Source organism: Strix uralensis, chromosome 4 (genome assembly GCF_047716275.1).
Source record: "Strix uralensis isolate ZFMK-TIS-50842 chromosome 4, bStrUra1, whole genome shotgun sequence".
NCBI classification, from domain to species: Eukaryota; Metazoa; Chordata; class Aves; order Strigiformes; family Strigidae; genus Strix; species Strix uralensis.
This window is the reverse complement of record NC_133975.1, coordinates 103,568,332-103,592,475: the sequence shown is the minus strand read 5'-3', so window position 1 is coordinate 103,592,475 and position 24,144 is coordinate 103,568,332. Positions and strand designations below refer to the sequence as shown.

Sequence of the window (24,144 nt, the reverse complement as noted above, 5' to 3'; positions counted from 1 at the left end):
AAACAGCCTCTTTTCATCACATATGAAAATGGAATATACTGAGAAGTAACCTAGAGGAAGGAAGGAGGAAGGGGTGCCTTGTGATTAGCACCAAAGATTAGGGGTCACCGTAGCTGGGTTCTACCCCAACACATTGACTTTCTGTGAAAACCTGAAAAAGTCACTCAATCTCCATGCATGTTATTTCCCTCATTTCTAAAAAGGTGATAATAGTACCTACCTTAAATGTTTAGTGGGGTTTAATTCATGAATGTACAGCATGTACAGCTCCTTGACTAGATAGTACTGTAGAAATGCTAAGTATTATTATTCCACAGAAATATCCCAAAAGTAATGCAGTAGTACATTCTTTAATAAAAAGAACACTTAATGATATGATCTTTTTATAAAAGAAAACTAAGAATTCAAAATAATTTCCTATTATCCCTCCTCCCACCACATTGTTCTCATCTTGTGTCCCAACTGCATGTGAACTATAGATTCAATTCATCCTCCAATTGCAAAATGAAAGGAAAACACCTTGAAAAATCAAATAACTCTTTTTCCTAAGGCATAAGTGTAATTTAAAACATAACATTATAGAATAAAAATCAATGGCATTGTTGAGTTTATTTTATTAAAAATGTTTCTCTGTGTACAGTGGCTATGTGTATAATCAGGATGGTGCAGCACAATAAATTTCCATTAAGAAACAATGATTTACTTACCACAGTGAAAGCAGTAATAAGGTTAAACTCTTAAGTTAAGTGGAAAGTAAGTCAAACTAAACCCCAGCAGGTTTCCTACTAGTGGCATAGCTAATGTTTTTGAAAATGTTCTAAATGTTCTTTCTCAAATATATGTATTATACATTGCAGTATTGTTAATTATATCCATTTTCTCTTTTATACACTTCCCCAGGAGATCAGTGAAGAATGGAAAACTTACTTATAGTGGATTTCAGATTTAATGAGACAAAGATGGTTTAATATATATGACAAAGTGATGTGCTCTCACCGTATTTGATAGGTAATTATTTTTTATACTCTAATGGCTACCATTTTGAAAATAATTAATGAATTATTTATGTAATTAATAGATAATCAACTGAGTAATGAAATACTCTGGTTACATCATTGTGAGTGGTACTATCCTGTTTAACATCTCTAGAGCTTTTGGCATGACATCATGTCATATATATATTAAAAGATTTCATTTGAGAGATTTATGCACATACCAAATACGTAAGTAACATTGCTATGGTATTTCTGTTCAAATGTATATATATATATATAAAAGTCTTAGCCATATATATAAATGTATATTTAAAAACCACTTTGTCTGAAATTAGATTTTTGAATCCATAGTTATGTATTTAAATAAATGCCATCCTATTCCACAGAAACAAAAAAGCATGAGCATTTCCTATGGAAAACATGGATCTATTGCTGTTAAGTTCTGCAGGTCTATCAACAGTCCTTCATAACCACTAGCCTTGAAGTTTGCTGATAGAACAAACAGAATCAGCTTGATTTTTTCTCCATTAGCAGAAGACCACAAGTCATTAAAAAATATATATATATAGTCATAAGAAAACTTAAAAATGCATTCAGATGGACATGCTCAGGATCATGGAAAAAAACCCTACCAACTTTATCTACATTGACACAACCTTCTCACTAACCCTCATCACTGGAAAAGGAAGAGTTAAGGAATGACTAATTGGGAAGACAGTCACTTTTCTGCTATTGTTTTCTTGAACACTTGTATAAAAAAGTATGTTTAGAAGTTTTAGAAATTTGCAAGTTTAGAAGTTTTGATAGCTGGCTGAACATGAGCCAGCAGTGTGCCCAGGTGGCCAAGAAGGCCAACGGCATCCTGGCCTGTATCAGAAATAGCGTGGCCAGCAGGGACAGGGAAGTGATCTTACCCCTGTACTCGGCACTGGTGAGGCCGCACCTCGATTACTGTGTTCAGTTTTGGGCCCCTCTACAAAAAGGACATTGAATTACTCGAGCGTGTCCAAAGAAGGGCAACGAAGCTGGTGAAGGGTCTGGAGCACATGTCGTACGAGGAGTGGCTGAGGGAACTGGGGTTGTTTAGTCTGGAGAAGAGGAGGCTGAGGGGAGACCTCATCGCCCTCTACAACTACCTGAAAGGAGGTTGCAGAGAGCTGGGGATGAGTCTCTTTAACCAAGTAATAAGCGATAGGACAAGAGAGAATGGCCTCAAGTTGCACCAGGGAAGGTTTAGACTGGATATTAGAAAGCATTTCTTTACAGAACAAGTTGTTAGGCGTTGGAATGGGCTGCCCAGGGCAGTGGTGGAGTCCCCATCCCTGGAGGTGTTTAAGAGTCAGGTTGACATAGCGTTTAGGGGTATAGTGTAGTTGAGAATGGTCAGTTAATGGTTGGACTAGATGATCTTCAAGGTCTTTTCCAACCTAGACGCTTCTGTGATTCTGTGAATCTGTGAAGTGTTTGCAACATGCCCTTTGAGGTGAGTATTTAATAAATTGTCCCTCACCTTAAGAGTAGTGTTGCACTAGACATCCTGATGTACTAGTGGAAGAGAAAAACCTCTTTACCTCTAAAGCTCAACAATTACTCGTGATTCCTTTTTTATTCTTTGGTCAAAGATAGCTTGCAGAGTAAAGTGACCTGTAATGATGACTCAGGTGAGGGTTTATTTAGAAGTGATAGCTATAAACAGAAGAAAATTGCATGGTTCTACCAGGTTTGTTTGCTAACTTAATAGCCCTCTTCCCTAAACAGTCCCACTACTTTTGGGGAATGGAACAAAACATACACCCTCCATTAAGTCAGTTGTAAAGCTGAATGCTGGCCTTCAGTTGAAGGAGCCTATCCATCTGAATATAGCATTGTGACTACAATTCTTTTCCCTCCTCTCCATAATCTTCAGGTTGAGGCTTAAGATATGGCCTAGATTAATGCACATCTCATAGTGTATATGTCTTCTTACATAATTCACCACAAACTCGAATGTTTTCTCACGTATGTCAAATTTATATCTCTGTAAATGTGACCTCAATTAGGCTATTCTTGACTCATGTGCAGAGAAATAGGCTATTAAACTGATGGTCACACAACACATTAATTAATTTAACTGATTTAGGGAGTGAAGTTCAGAGCGAAACTTTTCGTGACAAAATGCAGCTTTATAGTGAAGTAAAATGAAAGAATACTATTACTTTTCCAATTGTGGTGTGATTAGCCCTCTAAAGCTCTCTTTTGCAAAAAGTCTAAGGAATAAATATTATTGTAAAGATTCAATAAAATCAACATGAATGAGCACAAAGTACATAAATGAAGGTGAAAATATGAATATATGATTACATATGTACATGCATTGCATTATGTTGTATAAGATAAATATTTTATCCTACCATAAAGAGGAGTCTCTCTATGGAAACTATGATTGTTTTTTTATTACCTTAAAATATTGCAGTTGTTTCTCAGCATTCATTGTTCCTTCATTTTCTTGTCTCAGACAGGAATTGAAGATGAAAAGCTCTGTATCTCTCAGCCACCCTTTCAGCTCTTTGATCCTGACCTCCAGCTGCCTTACCAGGCTGCCGCTTTCAGGCGAGAGCAGGTCACGTGGACCTAACCCACTGTGCCCTACCATTGTGTCTTGGATCTTCTCTCCTAGGGTTTTCTAATGCATCAGATAAAGAAAACATAGATTAGTCTTATGTACCAAAACATATATGGGTTAACATGCAACAAGAAGCATCTGTTAGATGACTAGAGATGTGAGGTTTTTTAATAATTACTACTAATATCAATCAATTTCATTCGTTGTTTCCTTGTTTCAATCAATTTCATTTTTTGTATCCTTGTTTCTCAGTTATGCTGTTCTCTCTGGGTCAGTGACTTTGCTGGAAGCATGATAAATCAATGTTTATTAAGAGCATCTATGGACAGAGGAGACAAAATGGTACATAACTTTCTAAAGTAGCTACTCTACAGAATTTGTCCGTGGCTTTAGACACTTGTGACCATGAGAGTTACCAGTTTCTAGGCAGCAACAGAAAATATGACAAGCAAACTCTTCACCAAACTCCAAGGTACCATCTAAGTTTTCTGGGAAACAGTGAAATATTTTTTGAGGTATGAACTGTAAGGTCATAGTTTCCAAACTTGTAGTCCTGAGGTTATATACAGGAGCAGTTAGGTTACAAAACAGCTGGTTTGCCTTTAAAGGTGGATGAACTCCTTCAGATGCCAATAAGCTAGAAATTGCAAAGCCTCAATGTTCCTGAACATCAGGACAATCATTTAGGCAACTAAATTCGGATTTAAGTTCTCCATGTTAAGCATCCACTTTAAAAATAATGGACCAGAATAAACATTCACCTCTGATCACTAATGAAACTAATTTACTACAGCTTTTCAAAGTCCTATTTCTAATAAAAGAACCACTGAATAACATTTTGATAGTGGATGCTGTGAGCTTAATGAATATTCTGAAGAGGCCAGGGATAGAAAGTTACCTTCCTTTTCAGTATTTTGAAAGGCAATCCTTTAGCATCACAAGGGAGATATGCTGTTGCCTGCTTCTTCTATGCCAAGCAGTATTTTATCTGACCTATAAGAGGCTGTCAGGCTGACACTTATTATAAGCACTAGATCTGTGTTAGTGATTGTAGAATATTGAATATACACTGACAATCACATTCAATAACCTTTTAAACTGATAATTAGCAGTGGTTAATTGTTGTAACATGAAGATACAGTTTTAGGTGACCCAATACAGCTGTCTGTTGAAAATACATGCTTTAGAAAGTTACTGGGATATAATTTATAACAATGAAGTTAGCTTCCAAAAATAAGCTTTAAAACACAAATAAAATTAGACCAACAGACATTAATCTACTATGCGGCATTCTGTGAATAACATCTTTAGGAGATCATAACTGAAAAACATGCTTTCTTGGCAACACCCTTCTATTTTCATGGTGCAAATATTGATAATTTGAAGACCCTCAGTGGAATCCAGCGCTAGCTATTGTTTTTATGCTGTAACAAAAGTAGCAGCAGGAGGTGAAATCAATGCCCTTGGAGGGTAGGGTCACAAAAAAGAATTTATAGCCACTTTTTTGTTCTGGAACAGTTTGCAATCATAAATTCTTCATAAACAGAATACTTCAGAGAATGGTCCGTCTTCATAAATATACGACAGAGGACATCAATTTCATTTAATTCACAATTTGTGTCAGCACAGCAGATGCCAATGCCTGCCTTGATAGGGTTGTTTAATATGCAATTGAGACAGAGTAATATTCAGCACAGGGGACAAAATTTCACAGATTAAACTGTACGCACCACTGACATTTCATTCTAATGTATTTCCATTCCACACTGTTCACCTTAGATGAAAGTAATATTAAAAACCATATCCCTCTATTTTACCATTGTTAGAAGTTAAAATCCTTGTCTTTAATTTTTTTCATGCCAATTAAAACGTAATCATGCCAATTAAAACAGTATGCCTAGTGCCGTTAGTTTCTGCAGAGGTTTTTATTAAATTAAACAAAACTCTATCAAACTCTGCTTATTATTCATGAAATTGCATTTAGCAGGAAAACTGTAATAGTTATATTTTATTTTTCTGTAAATGTTGAAATTAATGGCAAAACTTAATCCAGAGGTATATTTAGATTTTAACATACTGAGAAGTGGAGGGCTTCAATTATTTTTAAGACAGAGTTTTTCTAGATTTTTAGAATGATGGTCAGTTACTTATGTCACAGTTTTATATCCTACCAGCTCTAATCTGTGCCACTGAATTACACTGATTAAATACATTGAAAGACATAAATATAAGGCTTACAACTGAAATTATTTTAAAAATGCAAGTTTTCATGATCAGATTTAAAAGAATAGGTTAATAAGTCCGATTTATCGGTAAATTTATAAATGTTCAAAGAGTTTTAAAATGCTTGAGGTGATGCCGCAGATTAAAATTAAAAAGTAGTAAGATCACTAGTCACAAGGCAACTTTTAACATTTTCTGACAATTTGCACAGTTAGAGAATCAAGCGATTAGAAACAACTGTGCTGACCTAAAACTGTGCCTCTGTAAAATGACTATTGCATTACCAAATAAGCTGAAGTGACACAAGTCAGTATTTAAAATGCTGTTGGCAGGTTGCACGTATAGCTTACTCGTAATATATTAATGTTTTTTAAACTAAGATAATAGCATGCAAAATTATGCAATGTAACTGTATTGTTAATATCACACATCTATAATTAATCATTTAAAGTAATTTATAAATTTATCTTACCCTTGATTTGAAGTGAAGGCAATTAAGGAGAGAAGTGGATGGAAAATATATAGTTTGACCTCTCTCTCTCTCAGCTGTTTTACAACAATAGGACAATAGTGTCTCCTGCACGGTGCCATCACTGGTCTCTGGGTAACAGAATCACTATATTGCTTTTTTTGCCAGATTCTTGTATCTCACTCTTTGGCTGAGACCCAGCCCATCATAGCGTGAAATGAATTACATGAAACTTTTTTGGCTTTTGTCAAAAGTGAGCTGAATACAGCAACATGAAACATATCCTGGCTGTATTCTTAGCTTCAGGTATTCAGATTTGTACTGAATCTGCATATTTGTTTTCGAGCCATCAGTGTGACCTGAAATATGCAGTGACAACCCCACTTTTCATCTTAAGGGTATAGTAAATAGTTAAACAGTAGATGTCTCTAACATGTACCTTCAGAATAAATTCTATTAACATTCACTCAAGCATGACAGTCAGTGTATATCAGATATACTGCATTATAGTTGACTTGGTGCATACTCGTAATACATGGCATATTTTACTTACATTTTTTATGTATTAAAGAACTAAAATTATTAAAGTCAGACAGGAGACAAGCATGGAATAAAAAAAATCAACAGAAGAGGAAAATACTGTGGAGTTTTTATAATAGCATGAGTAGCTTGTTTGAAATGTACGTGGTGAATTGAAAGAGAGAGATATTGTGCCTCAAATTAGAAATCAGACAGACAGCGTACTTCAACACACAAAAATGTACACATAACCCACAAACAGTAATAAAAATGCAAATACCCCAAGCAGTTCCCATTTTTCATTAATTGAATCCACTTTTTCAAGGAGATCATTTGGTAGTAAAACACCACTTTTCTTCAGAGCTTCAACCTTACTAAGCAGTTCCATCTTTTTCGGGTGTCTGATTGACATTTCTACATTGTATCTCTAAAATGAAAAGAAGTAGATCATATTAGCTACTGTAAAGAGTTTTCTCTATAAAAAATTAAACTTTAATTCTATGTGTCCAGTTATGATTATGCTCACTATGTCTTTTTTTTTTTTTTAAGCACACAACCTTCTCTTAACATGTCATAAAAGATTTAGGTACCAAGCACGTAGCCTTCTGGGTGACATATCTAGGCAGGCAGTTAGCTATTGATTACATACAGTAATATTCACTCACTCACAATATTCACTTGTACAGTAGTATTCACTAACACTCTCTCATCTGAAGCTTGATCTGCCTTTGTCTCATTCAAGTCAGTGGTATCTTATTTTTCAAACACGCTACTTCAGCAAGTAACACTGAGGCTCTCCATTGAAAAACAAAACCAAGGAAATAATTTTGTAATTATGTTTCCCGTATAGTTTATTTTTTCTCTGTCTCATTGTGGATTCTGTCTCATATACAGGCCTGAAGTGCTAATACACATGAAAACACAAGAGTTTCACCCTGGAAAAAACAATTAGATATAATTCCCTTACAACATAATATCAGTAACTTGATTTTTATTGCATCCACCAACAGGAGCGGTGAAATGACACACAAACGAGAACAGCTACAATGCTCATCAGTCCAAAACCTGAATTAAGTCTTAAATATACACTTACTAGAGTGCTTAATTATGTTTTAGTGGTTGGTACAGTAAATCAAAAAATAAAATTTAACACACAGGCATTCACTCGTATACACACCCTACATATAGTTAAGCTAATTCCCTCTCCCTTTTACGTATAAAACAGCCATAGAAATAGAACTTCTGATACAGCCAAAAATGCACCTTTTACTGAAAGAGGAGAGTTCAGCACATATTCTTACAAAGGTGTTTACAAGACATACATAAATTATGCATAGCTATTAGCAAATGCATCCTAAACATTAAGCTTTCTTTGCTTTAAATTCAGACAAGGAAACTGCTATAGCAGCTCATACTGAAAACGTTAATAACTGGGCTAAGTATAAAAAATTAAACTAGAATAAGGAATGTTTAAAACATGGGTGCCTTTGCCAGATCCAAGAACACGCTCTGTAGGAAAACAAAGCAAAAATACAATTGGAGACAGCTTAAAGAAAATAATAAAGGTGTGAAATCACTGTTTCAGCTAACAGGTCCTCACCATTTCCATGCATATGTTTGCATATTGTTAGTTTCATATTTTAGTCTCTCATTTACACAACACATGCACATCATTTGTATTATGTAAACTTCAGCAAATATTAGTCATTTGTGGATCATAGAGCAAATGTTTTAAATGAGGTGATTTAAACCATTTCTCATTATTAATGAACACTGATCAGGTGTCTGCGTATCCAAAATTACATGAATATGCATGGTAAAAAAAACAAGGAATTGTTTATAAAGAACTTGCCTTTTGATACTTGGTGTACTGCAGCTAAGGTTTTAGAAATGTTCAACAGCAGGTATGAACCAGGTTTGACACTAGGGAACTGGGTCTGCCAAGAGGCAACACCATTTTATTGGACTAAAATGTTCAACAAGTATGCTTCTTGGTCCTGTGTTATTGCCTTTTCAGCTAGAATGGTTACTGAAGGAGATTACAATCTTCTTTATGTAATCTGATTTCTATTTAAAGATGATATAGCTGAAAAGGATTTGCATAATTATTTCCATAAGTACATGTAATATCAAGGGGAATCCAACGTCCAATTTGCTAGGCACTGAAATCCAGTTCGTGCAACTCCCTTTCTTTTGTCAAGTGAATTAATAGACTGAGGGAGTCCTCTAGCTGTGTGACACTGGTGCAGGCACAGCTAGTTAATACTTGTCACCTGCTCTAGGCTGGTAGTTGCTGCTGCCCAGACTGGGGCTGGGTATGTTCCTGCACAGTACAGGACTGATGAAGAAATAAAATACATTGCATGTCTCATAACTACAATGCTCTTGTTAACATAGAAACAGAAGACGTTTCATTTAATTTTGAACTAGATAAAATAATTCAGTGCAGCATAATGCAAATAGTGTGACAGATGTTATAAAAGGTTATTACATTAAAAAATAAATAAGCTAGATTTTATGTACGCGCTCTGTCTTTGTCACCGTGTAACCTACTGTATAAATAAGCATGATGAAAGTGCTGATTGATAGAAAATGCATTATACTGTAACTGTAAAAGATGAAAGAATTCAGTTCATTATTAGATGTATTGGTATGTGACTGAGAGTCAGTATTGTTTCACTCCTGGATATTTAACATGCAGTGTGTATTTTAAGTTAAGGGAAGAGCTTAATGTACAGGAGGTACAGTTTCAGAACTGATAGCACAAGATGCTATTGCTAATGCTATTTTTTAATCCATTAAACACCTACACTCTAAGCAGTTGCATCGAAAAATTAGCTACCAGCTCTATCAGTGCTGCACAACCCTAGTCTGGTAGGACTACTTAATCCTGTGGTGAGAAGATAATTTAATCTTCAGATTCATTCTTTCCTCAGCTTTAAGTGAGCAAAGGCTGCTCCATTGTGACAGTCTGTGGATGCTATGGTATAGATTACTGTTTAATAGCCAAAAATGAGATTAAGAAAGTTAAAGTTACAGGTTTCTCAAAGCAGCCACAATAATAAATAAATGAGTAATATTTAATTTCCCACAACATCTGTCATTTTCAAAAACTGGGGAAAAAAACCCAAACAACAACATACTGGAAAAACTGCAAAATATTTACAGCATGATTAGCTCTGTGCATGCATGGCTGGTTTTGTGTTCCTGAAGCCACTCAAGAGAAATCCAAAACACTGTTATGTAAGTTAAAGAATTTTTGCTTTTTATTCCTTCTCACTCAATACGATCAATATTTCTCAACGGACAAATAGTGGAATTTAAAAAAAGGCAGTAGCATTATCCGTGACTAAGTTTGGCAAAAATATTTAAACCATGAGAAGTTGAATTCCAAAACAAAGCAAGTTAAAACCTTACTTCCCCTGAAAAAAATACTCTAAGAAATTCAGGCAGGCTTCATTGAGACACATTTTTTTGACGCTTTACACTAAACTGTGCCTTTTTTTTTTCCTTTTTTTTTTTTCTTTAAAAAAATTATATAAAACATTTTTTGTGTGAAAAATCACACCCGAAAATTCTGCCCAAATGGAGACTGGAACAATGCCTTGTAACAGTGTTAATTGTCACCATGGAAACCAGAAGAATAAGCCATTTTGAAACTGGTATAGAAGGCACACATTGAGCAACTCAAGCATTTTTCAGCCTCCCTCAGTGTTAAGGAACAAGATGCCTAGTCACTGAGAGGTCAGAGAAAGAAATCATCATGAAAGGTTTGTAGATGTGCACTGTCTGGTAAACAATAAAAAAATCTGTACACAGTTAACAACTCTGGAAGACTGCGCACTGCATCTTTCAGAAAGAGAAACACCACAAAAAGATGATCAGGACTGGGGTGCGGATTCCACCCCTCGAGCAAAACTTTAGGGCAATATTATGCGAACCTTGCCCCTAAAGCTCCCTGGGAATTCTGTTGTTGTAATAAAACTTCAGAAGAGGAAAGAAAAAAAAAAAAAGCCTGCATGATAGAATTCAAAATAATGCTCTAAAAGCACACAGAGAGATTAAGACATCCATTGTAAGACTTTTGTATGGTGCTTCTGTTGGTTATAGTGAAAAGAGACTAGACATATTGAACACACAGTGGAGCTATGGCTATGAAGTACAGAAGAATTAAGCCAGTGAACTTTCTCCATTATTGGAATAAGGGTGTGCTATTTGTAGATGTTCTGCATTCCATCATTCACATACTAAAAAAGTATCTTCAGTCAAATGTCACGGTATGACATACAACTGAGATCAGGACTGAGTAACTGACCTGAAATTTTAGTTTTACCTGGATTGGATCTCTGAATTTTAAAAACTCATCCTTTGGGGTGTTCTGAGTGCTGCAGACACAAACACATACGCACACATGTTCAGTGTCTGTATGTGCATGCGTAGTCAGCACTGGCACACATTTGCAAAATATACTGCATGCATAAAAATGAGTGAAGAATACTCTGCAAGCAAATTCACCAGATATGTAATATAAATATGTATAAACATATAGCAGTGCACATATAGCAATATTTGTCCATCATCTCTTCACACGCATTTCTCACTTTGCTTTCTGGATAATGTTTGCACTCTTCATGCTAGGCTTCATGGTGGCCCCTTAGGAAGCCCATGCCTAATGCCATTCAGTGATGAACAAAGAGTCTTTTTATTCCAAAGTCCAGGGTCCAAAGCTCAGCTGTATACAAGCAAAGTGAAGGAATCTGCTAGAGGCCAGCCTACCCTTCACAATAGCTCTTAATGCTTCTACCTTTTTGGTACTATCAGTGTGAAACATTTTAGAAACCGTCCAGAAGCTTGGTTATATTTCTTACACTGTCAGTAGCACTAGAACCTCTGGACAACATTCAAGATCTGGGCTGAGTGATCTGTCTAGACAAATAGCACTTGCTGTTTCTTGCAAACTTCCTGTATTTCACTATTAGCAATTTATGGCAAATAATTGCACAGGGAAATTATAAAGACTCCTACAATTGTCCTTGTAAATTAATAATAGGCTTTCTTGATTGGGATAAATTTGCTGCTGAGCCTCTGGAAAAATTAAAAAGTGCAATGTCATTTAAAATTGCCAGAACTCACACAGCAAATTACATCTGAGGTTAAGAATCAGTTTTTCGTCTTCCAGCTTATTCCATTTGCATGATCTGGAAATCATATTACATTGGCTATGTATTGTTAATTGGACATAGATTGCATTATCTTTGATATAAATCAAACTACAAATATTAAAATGAATTGCAAATTCTCTAATAGAAGATCATAAAACAATCTTTTTAAAGTATCTCCCATTAATAATTTAATTCCAATTATATCACTCAGAAAACTCAAGAAGGAGAGTGCTAACTTATTTCCATTTGCTTTTTTTCCCTACAGATAAGCACAATAGTACAATATGTATTTCTGTGAGAGTGTATGTGCATATGGGTGCATGTCTATAAAACAAAACAAATCTTAGCCCTATTCTCTTAAACCCCTGTAGACACCTTGCTTTTTTGTTTCAGAAAGTAGCAAATGCAGATTACACTTCTGCTAAGTGTTCCTCACTGTGGCAGCTACAGAAATAAACACATTGAAAGAAATATTAAGTAACTCCATGAAATAAATTTTGCCTACATTAAATAATTATTCAGTCAGTACCTATTGTTCTGCCTTTTTTTTAAGGAAGGTGATCCTAACCCTTTAAATTTTACTATAAATGTAATATCTTTTTGAAGACTTTGTATGCCCTTTAATGAATTTATATTAAATATTTAATACTGTTTAGGGCATATCCACTACTACCAAAAACAGTTATATTCCCAGCAGTCCCACTGTTTCAGGCAGAGGGCTTGATTGATCCTCCTAGCCTGAATTGAGTAGAATGAAAAGAAGCAGTTGGAAAATAGCTGCAATCATTTAATGCAGATGACCTCTGACAGGCTCACAGCTCTTCTATCTGAACAGAAATTTGCATGGGGTCTCTGTGCAGAGGAACAATGTAACCTAAATGGTAGACAATCTTTATTCTAATGAAGTGGGTGTCAAGGTCAATGTAAAACTGCAATGATAAATGGTGCACCACTAGGCAAGAGAAGTTGCATAGGCATTGTAGTGCTTTCACATTAATTGAAGGCTGAAATGCACTGAGTGAAAGCACAAGACTCTCTTTTCACCATAATGTGTTAATGCACAAATGTTTAAATGTTTTATTCAAGCCCCTAGCCTGTTGGCACAAATCTTATTGCAAACAAAAATACAATAGTTGGCCAATAACCAGAAAAATAGAACTTTTTATTAGCTTGCCTTATTTCTTGAATCCCTAACAACTTCCACAATCTACTCAGAGTACCAAAAGAATAACAAGTCTCCAGACACCTAATGTAATTCCCATGATCCTTTTTCTATTTAGGATATCTGTCTTTAATTAGTTCCAAACAAGCAAGCCTTTAGACAACTCTTCATTAGATACCATTCCCAATGAACTAACTGCGAGAAGAAAAGTCATGCTTCAATATTATTATTTCCTAGATTCCAAGTTTTCTTTTGGTATATAGTTAACATCTCCAGGTGCCTTTTGTTCTCAGTAAGAATTAGACCAGTAAAACTGGGTTTTGTAATGCAAAGAGTTGTGTGCCTAGAGTGGGGACTAAACTACAATCTGTTATTGTGGCTTTGTCAAAACTGCAATACAACTATAATTATAGTACTTCATCAGTCGATCAAGCAATTTGTAGAAGGCAGTACATTTTGTCTTATAAAAATGAGGAGGACAGTAAGCTGCTTTTTAAAATCCTGAGCTGCTTAAGCTTGTTAAGGGTATATTGTTTGCTAATACACTCATTAGCAGCCAAGCATTTTAACTTCATCAATTAAACGGGAAATGGTGTTGCACCATTAGTTTCACAAAATGCTAAAATACAGATAGCGGTCTACAGCTAAGAATTTTAGAAAACGTATTTTCACCTGCAAGCTGCATTATACACTTCAAACTGGTTTTTATGCAGCGACATATACATGGGGGGGAGGGTGGTGTCTGTGCATGAATGTAGGTGGTGAAAGCCCTGCATATAGTTGTGAAGCTAATTATATATATACACATACACACCCACTTCAAATTTCCCAAGTCCCATAAGGATTACTGTTAAAGCACAGCGTCATTTCTTGACACCGATGAACATTTACGCATCTGAGTAATCCCAGGGATGACAGAAGTTTATTCCTGTGAACAACTAACAGCTCTCCTGGATAACTAACGGGTTTGCAATATGGATGATAAATTTTGAATATTTATCAGCCGTTATAGTTTTAGGCTCTTCTGTGCAAATAGATGTTAACAATACGATTACAGTTATTAGACAAGGAGCTATAGCTTGTTACTAATTAAGAAGATCTGCAGTACTTTCAGTTTCTGGGAGGCTGTGAGTGGCACGTACTGTACAATGCCATTTCTATTTTACAACTCGCCTGTGCAAGGGAATTTTCCATACGGAAATCAGTCTTCAGGATATTACAATTCAAGAGAATAAACTCCAGTGGAAAAAAAAAAAAAAAGTATAGTGTAAAGGAAAAAAAAAAAAAAACACGTTACTGATGAAACTGTTTAAAAAACTGTACAGCTTCATCTGTGTGTGATTTGTCAGGTCTGAAGCTTTGACGTGCCCAAGGGGCAGACCCCAGCGGGGAGTAGGCTGCAGAGCTAAATAGCTGTGAAAGAAGTCTTAATGTAGGATGGAATTCAAACTAACCTTGACATGACCTCGGGAAAAATATGCAAAAAGTAAAATGAATGCACTCTGCAAGATACATCCTAATTTTGTGGCCGAGCTGGTTAGTTTCACAAACATAACTGGGACTTTAAAAGCAAAATAAAATGTGAGGAAAATGGGGAAACTTCAGAATTCAGAGTAAAAACTTAAGCGGGCATGGGGTGTTGCTGTGGAGGCATATGAACCATTTGGAAACAATCCAAATAAAAACCAACACTGAACAATATTGTTGTCAGCCTGTCTATTCAGGAAAATTGTTTTTTTAGGTTGAATATAAATGACACAAAGCCAAGATTACATCATTGCATTACAAAGTCTGTTGTGGCTTTTAGCCGAACAAGCCCCATGGATCTCCTGGCTGATGGCAGTAATTCAGTAAGAAGTTTTAAGGGCTTCTCTTTTTTTTTTTTAAGCTTTGTTACTCTAAATATAATGGAATTTTGTTTAAATACTGATTATTTAATTTTTTTTAAATCCACATCCCTGAGTTTGTTATGCAAGTTTACTACTTGATACAAACGGTAAAAATTTGAGTGGGTATATTAAGTTTTGATTTGGCTTTATTATGCATTTAGCCTGTCTTGCTCAGTGTTCAGTTAAGCAGGAAGACATCCACCTTAATATAGCAGCCAAGAACTGACTAATTCACTAGATATATGGAAATTTTAATTGAGTGTCAACTTGTGTTGAAATTCAATCCCATTACCTTCAGAATGCAATTTTGTAGCAGTACCAGTTATTTACTACACTATTAACCAGATTTTAAATATAATTAAATTGCTAAGAACATATACAAAATACAGCGGTTTGAATTCATATAGCAAGGGTAATCAAGTATCAGGTACATGAGATTCCACTAGATCTAGAAACTGCCACCCACCTACAAATAAAGACAACCCTGGCAGATGATGGTAGAACATGGTCCCACAAAACAGGTTATAGCGCAGCTCAGGTAAGGCCACAGAGTTGGTGTACTTCATGTTATAACAATCTACTAATCTTGTGAACTACGTGTTTTACTGGGATCTTTGGCTGATATACCAATGAATTTCTGAGATTCATCTTGCATTGCTTGTACCAATGTTATTAGAACTTTGAGGTTTTTTCCACACCTTGCACCAGAGGTGTGACTTTTGGTACAGACTAATACAGATGCAACCAACAGACATGCTTAACATATCAAATATAGATTTAGCTTAATTTACATTTATTTATGTGCCCGGAGAATAATTGATATTAAATAAATAAAAACATGGGGCTCTTCAAGAATTATTAACCACTATACCTTTGGGTTAGTAGTCAGGTATATTTATTGAGGGAAAAAAACACAGAGTAAGGGACATTCCAAAATACTGGTGTAGACTGCAGTTAGCCCATTACTGAGCAAAAAATGTATTTGATGGCAGGGAAACTGTTTGGCCTGGAAACAAAAAGGTGGAGTTGCAGCTCCATCCTTGGCTGGATATTCTGAAACGGTGACCCTACATGTACCAAATCTCATATAGCTCCATTTTTACATTTACATTTTTACAAAATAAAATACAACAATGTAAGATTATGGAGATTGTTTGAAGAAGATAATCAAAGAAAGTAATTTATAACCTGTTATCCTCCCTTCTGGTAAGGTGTGCCTGCTTTTGCAGTATGCATGAAACATAAAATTGGAACTCCTCTACACAAAGATTTAATTCCAAATGCACCTACTATTGTCAGGCTGTGTGTTACAGGAATCATTTTATTTTGAAATAGATGTTCCTGAGCATTTATCTTTCCCAGACTGGCTCTTCTGAAGTCCTTAGTCCATTGTTACTCAGCCAGAATGCTAATAGTGGTCAGTAATAGCCTTCCATGAGTGAGGTTTGACGGAAAATCAACAAATAAATTATTCTCTCTTCTAGTAATACCTACTGGGATATGGTTGAGTGTTGACTATCTCTGGATCCTCTTCTTCTTACCTATTTGCTATACTGTTTCATGGGAGAAGAGGTTCCCCACTGCAAAAAGAGCCAAATGGAAATCTAAATTCCTCAGACCAACAGAGGCAGAACTCAAAGTCTCCACCAAAGGACAGGAAAATCCACAGAGATCAGTACACCCACCATTTAAGGCATAGTGGCTTTAGTGATCCAAATTACTAGACCTTGTCAACTGTGAGAAAAGAAAATCATCCCTGGCCTGTGGTGATAGCCCTGCAATCTCTGCAGGCTGGTGAGTGACCTCAAGTCAAGACCACACAAAATCTGTGTCTAGCTTGCTCAGTCTCTAACCTCAGAACATGTGGATCTGAGTTCTCATTACCTGTAGTATCCAGGGTAATAACATGATCTTTAAAGTATTTGAACTTTTTTCTACATGACAGAACTTACCCCTGTTTGAGGACCCATATAGGTGCTCACCGGAGAGGATGTTGACAGCTGATTTCTCAATTTGCCCCAAAGTTATAATGAAAAATGTAATTTTTATTTTAAATGCACATCCTGTACTGTATTAAGTAAAGTGAAAGCTAATAGTTTTTATAATGTTCTATTTGATTTGTTCCTTATAATTTCCCTTCAGTTATGTCAAAGTTGGCACATGCAGCAGGTCCACTAGGAGTGCTTAAACATTTCCACTGACTATCTAAAACACTGGCAATCACCATAATTCCTCTTACAGCAATACGATTACAATGTACTGCATCAAAACTATTGTTAAAACATGTTAAAAAGAAAGTTACATAGTTAACTACTTATTATCATCTCTAGACAGACATATCCTGAATCCTTCAGGAGGCACAGTGGATAGTCACTTTTCCAGTACACATCAATGTTACTAAAACAAAAGGAGAAAGTTGGCATCCCAATGCCATTATCTGTGTTAACAGTGGGCTAATCTCATTTTATACTGAATTTTATAAATTCTTAAGAACTCAGTATTTCATTTTTAATATTACTCTATGAAAAACATAGTACTTTTATAAAAAAAGAAAAAATAGTCTCAAGTTGAAAAGTTATTTTTATGATCAGCTACAAACCGCTTTCAAGAGCAAATTTATAATGGAACTGCTGACACAGCCTAAACTATGGCTGTGTGAATGCTGCAGAAACAGCTATTTCAGAAAACATTTTGAGCATTAGGAGAAGTCCAACTTTGTTTAAACCTGAACTTACTTTTTTACAATAGCAAGTAATGTTAACAGCATGCTGAAAATGTTAAGGCTAAGTGTACAGTGTCAAAATAGATTGAATCTCTCTGAAAACTGGAAATTCAAGCTTTTTAAACATAATCCAGATGTTTGGCTTTTAATCACATTTCAAGAGAGAGGAAACTTATGCAATACAAAATTCATACATGCATATTTCATTAGTGCCTTTCCTATCACTGAATTAAAAATTTCTAACATATGTTTTCCTCAAACAGATAATGTTTTAAATTAGAAGAGCTGGCATGAAGTTGTACACCTCACAAATGTCATTGAATTATTTTAACATGGAAGAAAGTATTTCAGTTTTTACCATATTAACAGATTTGATAGCAAATGCTACAGCACAGATCATTTTTTGCCTTATCAATAGGAAGTTCAATAGTCCCTGAAACAAACTAAGCGTATAAAGATGACTGAACAGCAAGAACTAACAGCTAGCCTTCTTCAGAATATCTGAGACTGATAACACTCTGAGAGACCGGTAGGTATTTAACACTGATGCTTTCTCTCTTCCTCACTGCTGATCAAAACAGGATAATGCTATGCCCAAGCAGCTTCTTCAGCAAGAACCAGACTACCTTGAAGGTGGAAAAACTTCTTCCAAGATATATTTTAACTCCAGAACACTTAACAACATCACTACATTTGCTGAATGATATTTAAAGGACTATACCAGTGTGACCATTGCTTCTAAAAACTAACATACATGATAAATTATATTTTATTTTTTTAACCACCGGGGTCTTAGAAAATTAGACTCTGAGTTTATTTCTAAAAAAGGACTTTCTGAATACAATAGTATTTTAATATTTTCAATAATTTAAGACAGATAAAACCTAAGCAATAAAAATTAGAGGAACTATCACACGTATGGTAAAAGGGAAAAAGACACCTGCATGTGGCATTGGGCTTGCTCTTTAAGACCCTTGTAACTTCCGAGGAGTATGTGAAGTGTGATCGTGAACCACCAGGAACAGAAATATGCACTCTATTATACTGTGTTGTGATGGAGTGTGATGTTACTATGAACTTCAGTTCTGTGCAGAAATGTTGGACATGCTGAAAGCCAGCCTCTGTATCTCCAAGAGCTGCTGTGCCTAGGAGAGACACTTAGCCTCTTTCCAAATGGCACCAGCCAAGGGTATGCCTAATGCAGGCTTTTACAGACAGGCTCAAGCTTGCCATTCCTATGCCTCAAATAGTTACAGACTTGCAAGTCATGTGCGAGGTGGAGAAATACTACTCTCAATTTAAAACAGGAAACTGAGATACAGATGGACACTATGTCCAGTCTTAGGGAAGATCTCTGATGTGGGAATACAAGTCTTTTGAGAGTCACTCCAGCATTCTGTCCAACAGAATATATTGTCTGAGCTCAGAACTACTTAATGTTGTTTGTTTCACACTAGACTGAAAAAAAAAAATGGGTTATTGCACTTATGATAGATTTTAATGATTGTAGAAAATACCTCAGCTCTAAACTCAATAAATCTTCATTTCTACAAGACATTTAGGAACTAACACTAATAGTTACCTTTAAAAGAATACATGAATGCAGTGACACTGAACTCATTTTGTCTGCTGAACAACTAGCGAGACAGAAACAAAAGAAACTTTTCCTCTGTTTCTTTCTGTTTCCCTGATTTCAGGTGTCTGTTTTCAAGGATTTATTCTGCTAAATGTGAACTCTGTTATTTGCTGGCATGATGAAAGCTGAAAGCTTCTTCTCATCTCTAATGGCATTCTGCCAAAATATTCTCTGACAAAACTTGGGCTGATTCACAGATCTGAAGTTCAAGAAATTGTCATAATCTAACCTCACCACTTGTATAAAATGTGCCCTAGTCTTACCTTCTCTGTCTATATTAAGCTCTCAACTTTCAGGCTTGGAGAAAATCTTTCAGTATTGCATCCTGCCCTTATTTAAAGATGCAAATGATGGAAAATTCACAGCATTCCTTGGCACAATGATAAATAACTAGCTTCCTTCACTGTTAGAAACTGTACATCTTGTTTCTAGTTTGAATTTGTTTAATGGTAACTTCCAGCTTTTATCTTCTTATACCTTTGCCAATAGTTTGAATGGCTGTGAAAGCATGACATTACTACAAGAATCAAACATGAAACCAGATCACTTGCACTGATCTCGGGTTAACTCTGTTTAGTGTTTTCTGGGATTACAATTTATAGAACCAAAACATAGAGAAGCTGAACAATTTTTGCAGAGGCTGGTGAACTCAAATACACACACTTTGGACATTCTTAAGGCTTGATTTTTCCTAGGGCTGTCAGAAAGCAAATTTTCAATAACTTGGTCCTGATATAAATGAAAAATAATGTGTTTGGATTTAATTTGTGCTTATGGACAATATTGCCTGTACTCATGTTTTGGCTTTTACTTGTTAGGCTCCCCTGGTTCACATAACGATTTTTTTCTCCTTCTATTCATGATGGGACGGAGGATGGGGAGCAGGAGAAAAAGAACAGTAGCAGATGAAGTGGATGATATCAGCGAGAATGTCATGCACAAGGAGAGTATTTTCTAGTGCACACCACCAATTGCTCTAGATTCACTTTGGAAATTGTAAAGTTGCATGTGAAGTGATCTTGACAGACCAGGGAATCTGCCTCTTTGTGTTTAGCATTTTGTAATGAGCTTCTCTGAAACCAGCACACAGCATAACGCCTATATACTAACAGAACCTGTCTTTCAGCAATTAAAAAAAGAATAGTTCTGTAAAGATACTGCAATGAAACTGTAGACATTGATTTCAGAAAAAAAACCTCACAAGTTCTTGTTGACTTATGTTGCCTCACTGAAATGCTAAACTCTGTGCTCTAAGCAAACTGATAAACTGGTGATTATAGCATTGGTATTCAAATCTGTGTAACACTTGCAATGTCAGTGGATTTAGAGACTGGTAAGTTATTGCTATTTTAATGTCAGAATTCTATGTAAAGATGAAAAAGGCATGTCTTAAAAATTGAAAAAGAGATGCATATATCTGAGAAGGAAAGAAATGCTTCAAAGAAATGCAGCAGCAGGAAATATCAGAACACAAAACCAGTAGTGAAGTAATATGAATCTAATTCAGGATATTTTGAATCTACTTCAGCTGTAGTGAACACTAGGGAAGACATGAACTTTTGTCTTTCTGGCATTCTCTCAAGACATTCTGGTTCTGCTTTGTGGAAAGCCTATCCTGGTAACCATGCATGCCATGATAGCCGTCTGGCTGTTCAAATACAAATTGGAAAGAACTGTGCCCATTAAGACAAGATAAATGCTTAAAGTAACATGTATTAATGTCTTCAACTTTAATTATTGTCTGCCTGGTTAATAGATGTTTGTTATACTATGTAGGGAATTCAGTAATTCCAAATGAAGATGGAAAAATGCAAGAAAAAAAAATGAGAAAGGGATGAGGGGTACAGAACAAGATCCCATTGTTTATTTTGTATTTTTCAGACTTTTTAAGGAAAACATTCTATTGAGAATGTCAGCAAAAATAAGTGACTGATTTTCACTGCGACAGAACCTTTGTGAATGGTATCTGCCCTTCAGTGACATAAAAAGAGTGGTTTCGCTTCTTAGTATAAGTGGCTGTACCTCCTGTCTTAACAATCATTTTATAATTAGTGACAATTCTAAAAATAAATTAAAAAAAGTATAGCTCGTTGAATACTCCATGTTCCTAACAGTACTAGGTTACTTTTTTCAAATCTACATCTGAGTCCACTATTTTAGGGCATTTTGTTAGCTATTATGCTAGAGGTATAATATGTTGCTATAGAACAGAAGTTTAAAGAAATTAAAGTAATGAATACATATCTTAGAACAGGACATAGAGCTTTTGTACATTAAGCAACTACACTAGCACTACATTAACCCTATTAAAGGTAATTTTTCCAGCTCATTGGTGATTGGCATTTGGTACTGATATTTGAAGAATTGCCATTGCATTGATTTTATTCTTTGCCTCTTTAATAAAGTGTGGAAGAAATGGCAGAGGCAGAAGTTAACTGTCCTTTGGTTAAGACATTAAGCACTTAAGAAAAAGGTTTGAATATTTAAACCACGCAAAAATCTTTAAGTATTATATATGTTTTTAATTTTGCAAACCTTTTGTAGGCCTGAAAAAGTCTCACTAGTATGAATACATTTCGATTTGATTGGTACAACAAAAAAGACCGAGTTAAGATTACAAATGCCACACTTGCAGTCACGGAATAATGCCATTTAACAACTGCAGTTTTAATAAATATTGTACACCCTTCTCAAGACGTTAGGTCATACACTAACACAGTGTAGTAGGCCACCTGGTGGTCAAATTAGCTAATTATCCATTTTAATAAAAAATTAAAGAGGACCGTACAAAGAAAAGATAAACATGAAAGAAATGCATAAACCCCAGTAACTAAAACCTACTGGAACTAATGTAAGTATATATAAAAGAGAGTGTTTCATCAACCTGTCTTAGGTTTTCTGGGACTGGTCACTGCTTGAGGCAGGATACCAAGGTTGATTGAGTAATGTTTTGCTGTGTAAAAAACGAACAGCAGCTAAATTCCTAGGATTTTCCATACCACTTTATAAAATAAGATTCCATAACAGGTCAGTCTATCACACTATACCTCTCAGCTCCCTAGGAAAGACTGGAAGAGAATCTGAATTAAAAAAATCTATAACTGTTTTCCAGGAGCTTCCCTTGAAAGTTTGAACACAGGTTACACAAAAACACATTGGCCGGCACCACTGCTTAAAAGGATGTAGGAACCAAGACTATTATGCCCACAGATCTGGGTCCAAATATCTTACAGCTACATGAAGCAATGACAACAGGCGTTAGTGCAAGCTACTGTTGACACTGTACATTCAGACTCACAAAAGAAGTGGATATGAAATATAAGGTCACTCATGACTACTGACAAGTAGCTGAGATGCCTGAACAGATGAGTTAAGGTCAAAACTTCAGAAAGATCTTCAACTGTTTCATAACCTGACAACTAGGGATCACAACATGGGAGAGTGCCTGGTTTTGAGATTTACTCAGTCAGAATCTGCTGGTGTTAAAATCTGTAGCACTAGGGTAGCAAATTCTGTCCCTGGCAGATTAAGCCAGCAAGATAAAAGATATAGCTACAAAAAGAATTCAAAGATGCAGCAGTCTCTGAGGAACCTGGCAAAGGGACCGTATGTTTCAGGAGGGAAGAATTTAGAAAGCACAAGAGAGCAAAGCAGTATGCAGGTGACTGGAAATGGGGGGTGTTCTGTCCTGTTTTTAATCTTATAAAACTATAAATAACAACATAAAAGCCTCTTCTTGTAAGACCGCTACATCAAATTCACAAACAAATCATATGCATGATCCAAATGGTCTATGCTGATTTTAATGAAACCAAATGCCTAAACCATCAGATCTCCCATCACTCTAGGTCTCCCTGTTTGGAGGTTACCCAGACAGTGAAGAGATGTTCAGAACATATAGGCACCCGTAAGCATAACAGCTTTTAAGTGATGTGCAGGCTATTATAGTAGTATTTTTCTAGTGACTGGCTTGAAGGGAAAGAAACAGGGGAAACTGGTAAAAGATTCATTTCCTGGCATGAGTTCACTTGGGTGAAGTGCAGGAAATATACTTCCTCACTGTGTAAACATGCAGGGACAAACCAGAAATTTTAACTATCATTTAGGCATGTCCCAGCACCAAGGTCAGGATTTTCTACCTGCTGGTTTACCATGGCAATGAAGAGCACTGTCTGGCAACCGTTAGTCCACAGAGAGAGAATACCCTGCTGTTCAGCCAAGAAAGAGCTTGTGAGACACATGGCGTTTAAAAGAGATGCAAAAAGCTCCTCGCATATATCCCACCTATCCCCCACGATAAGCAATTGTGCTTGCTGCTGCCTGTTGCAGTTGGCCAGCAATATTCTACCTCTCTTTTAATCTTGCTTCTAACAGGAGGAGTTGAATTGTAATTAATATGAACCAAACAGAAACATTTTCCATGAAATACACATTTTATTGCTTAACATTTTAATATTCTGAGTAACTTTGAAATGTGCCAGGAATAGCAAAGCTCACTTCTTTAGCATTTGTGCTGTTAGACAAAAATACATGTATATAGATATGTATCTTACAGACAACTGAACTAAATGAAGATATGTGTCTTTAAATAATTATATTCCCTTTGCTTTGCATCTATACTAAATTCCTAACTATGTTAATCTGCTTTTATGGAGGACTCAGTACTGTTCATTAATTTGTAGAGATACACCCAGCACTTCAACAGAGATTAAATAAAAGGTGGGTTGTGGGTCTGTCAGCAGCTGGAGGCAGCAGGTGAGCTACT

General features: G+C 35.8%; 1 protein-coding gene across 2 annotated transcripts in view; it reads right to left on the bottom strand.

Annotated features, from left to right (window-relative positions):
- The window catches only part of AKAP6 (A-kinase anchoring protein 6), a 294,713-nt gene that overhangs the window by 48,682 nt on the left and 221,887 nt on the right, over positions 1–24,144 (bottom strand). For both annotated transcript variants that reach the window (XM_074868266.1, XM_074868265.1), the window contains 2 exons: positions 7,089–7,235; positions 3,433–3,657 (listed from right to left, as the gene is read on the bottom strand). In XM_074868266.1, the coding sequence (XP_074724367.1) occupies positions 3,433–3,657; positions 7,089–7,235 (372 nt within the window). The remainder of the gene's footprint in view (positions 1–3,432; positions 3,658–7,088; positions 7,236–24,144) is intronic.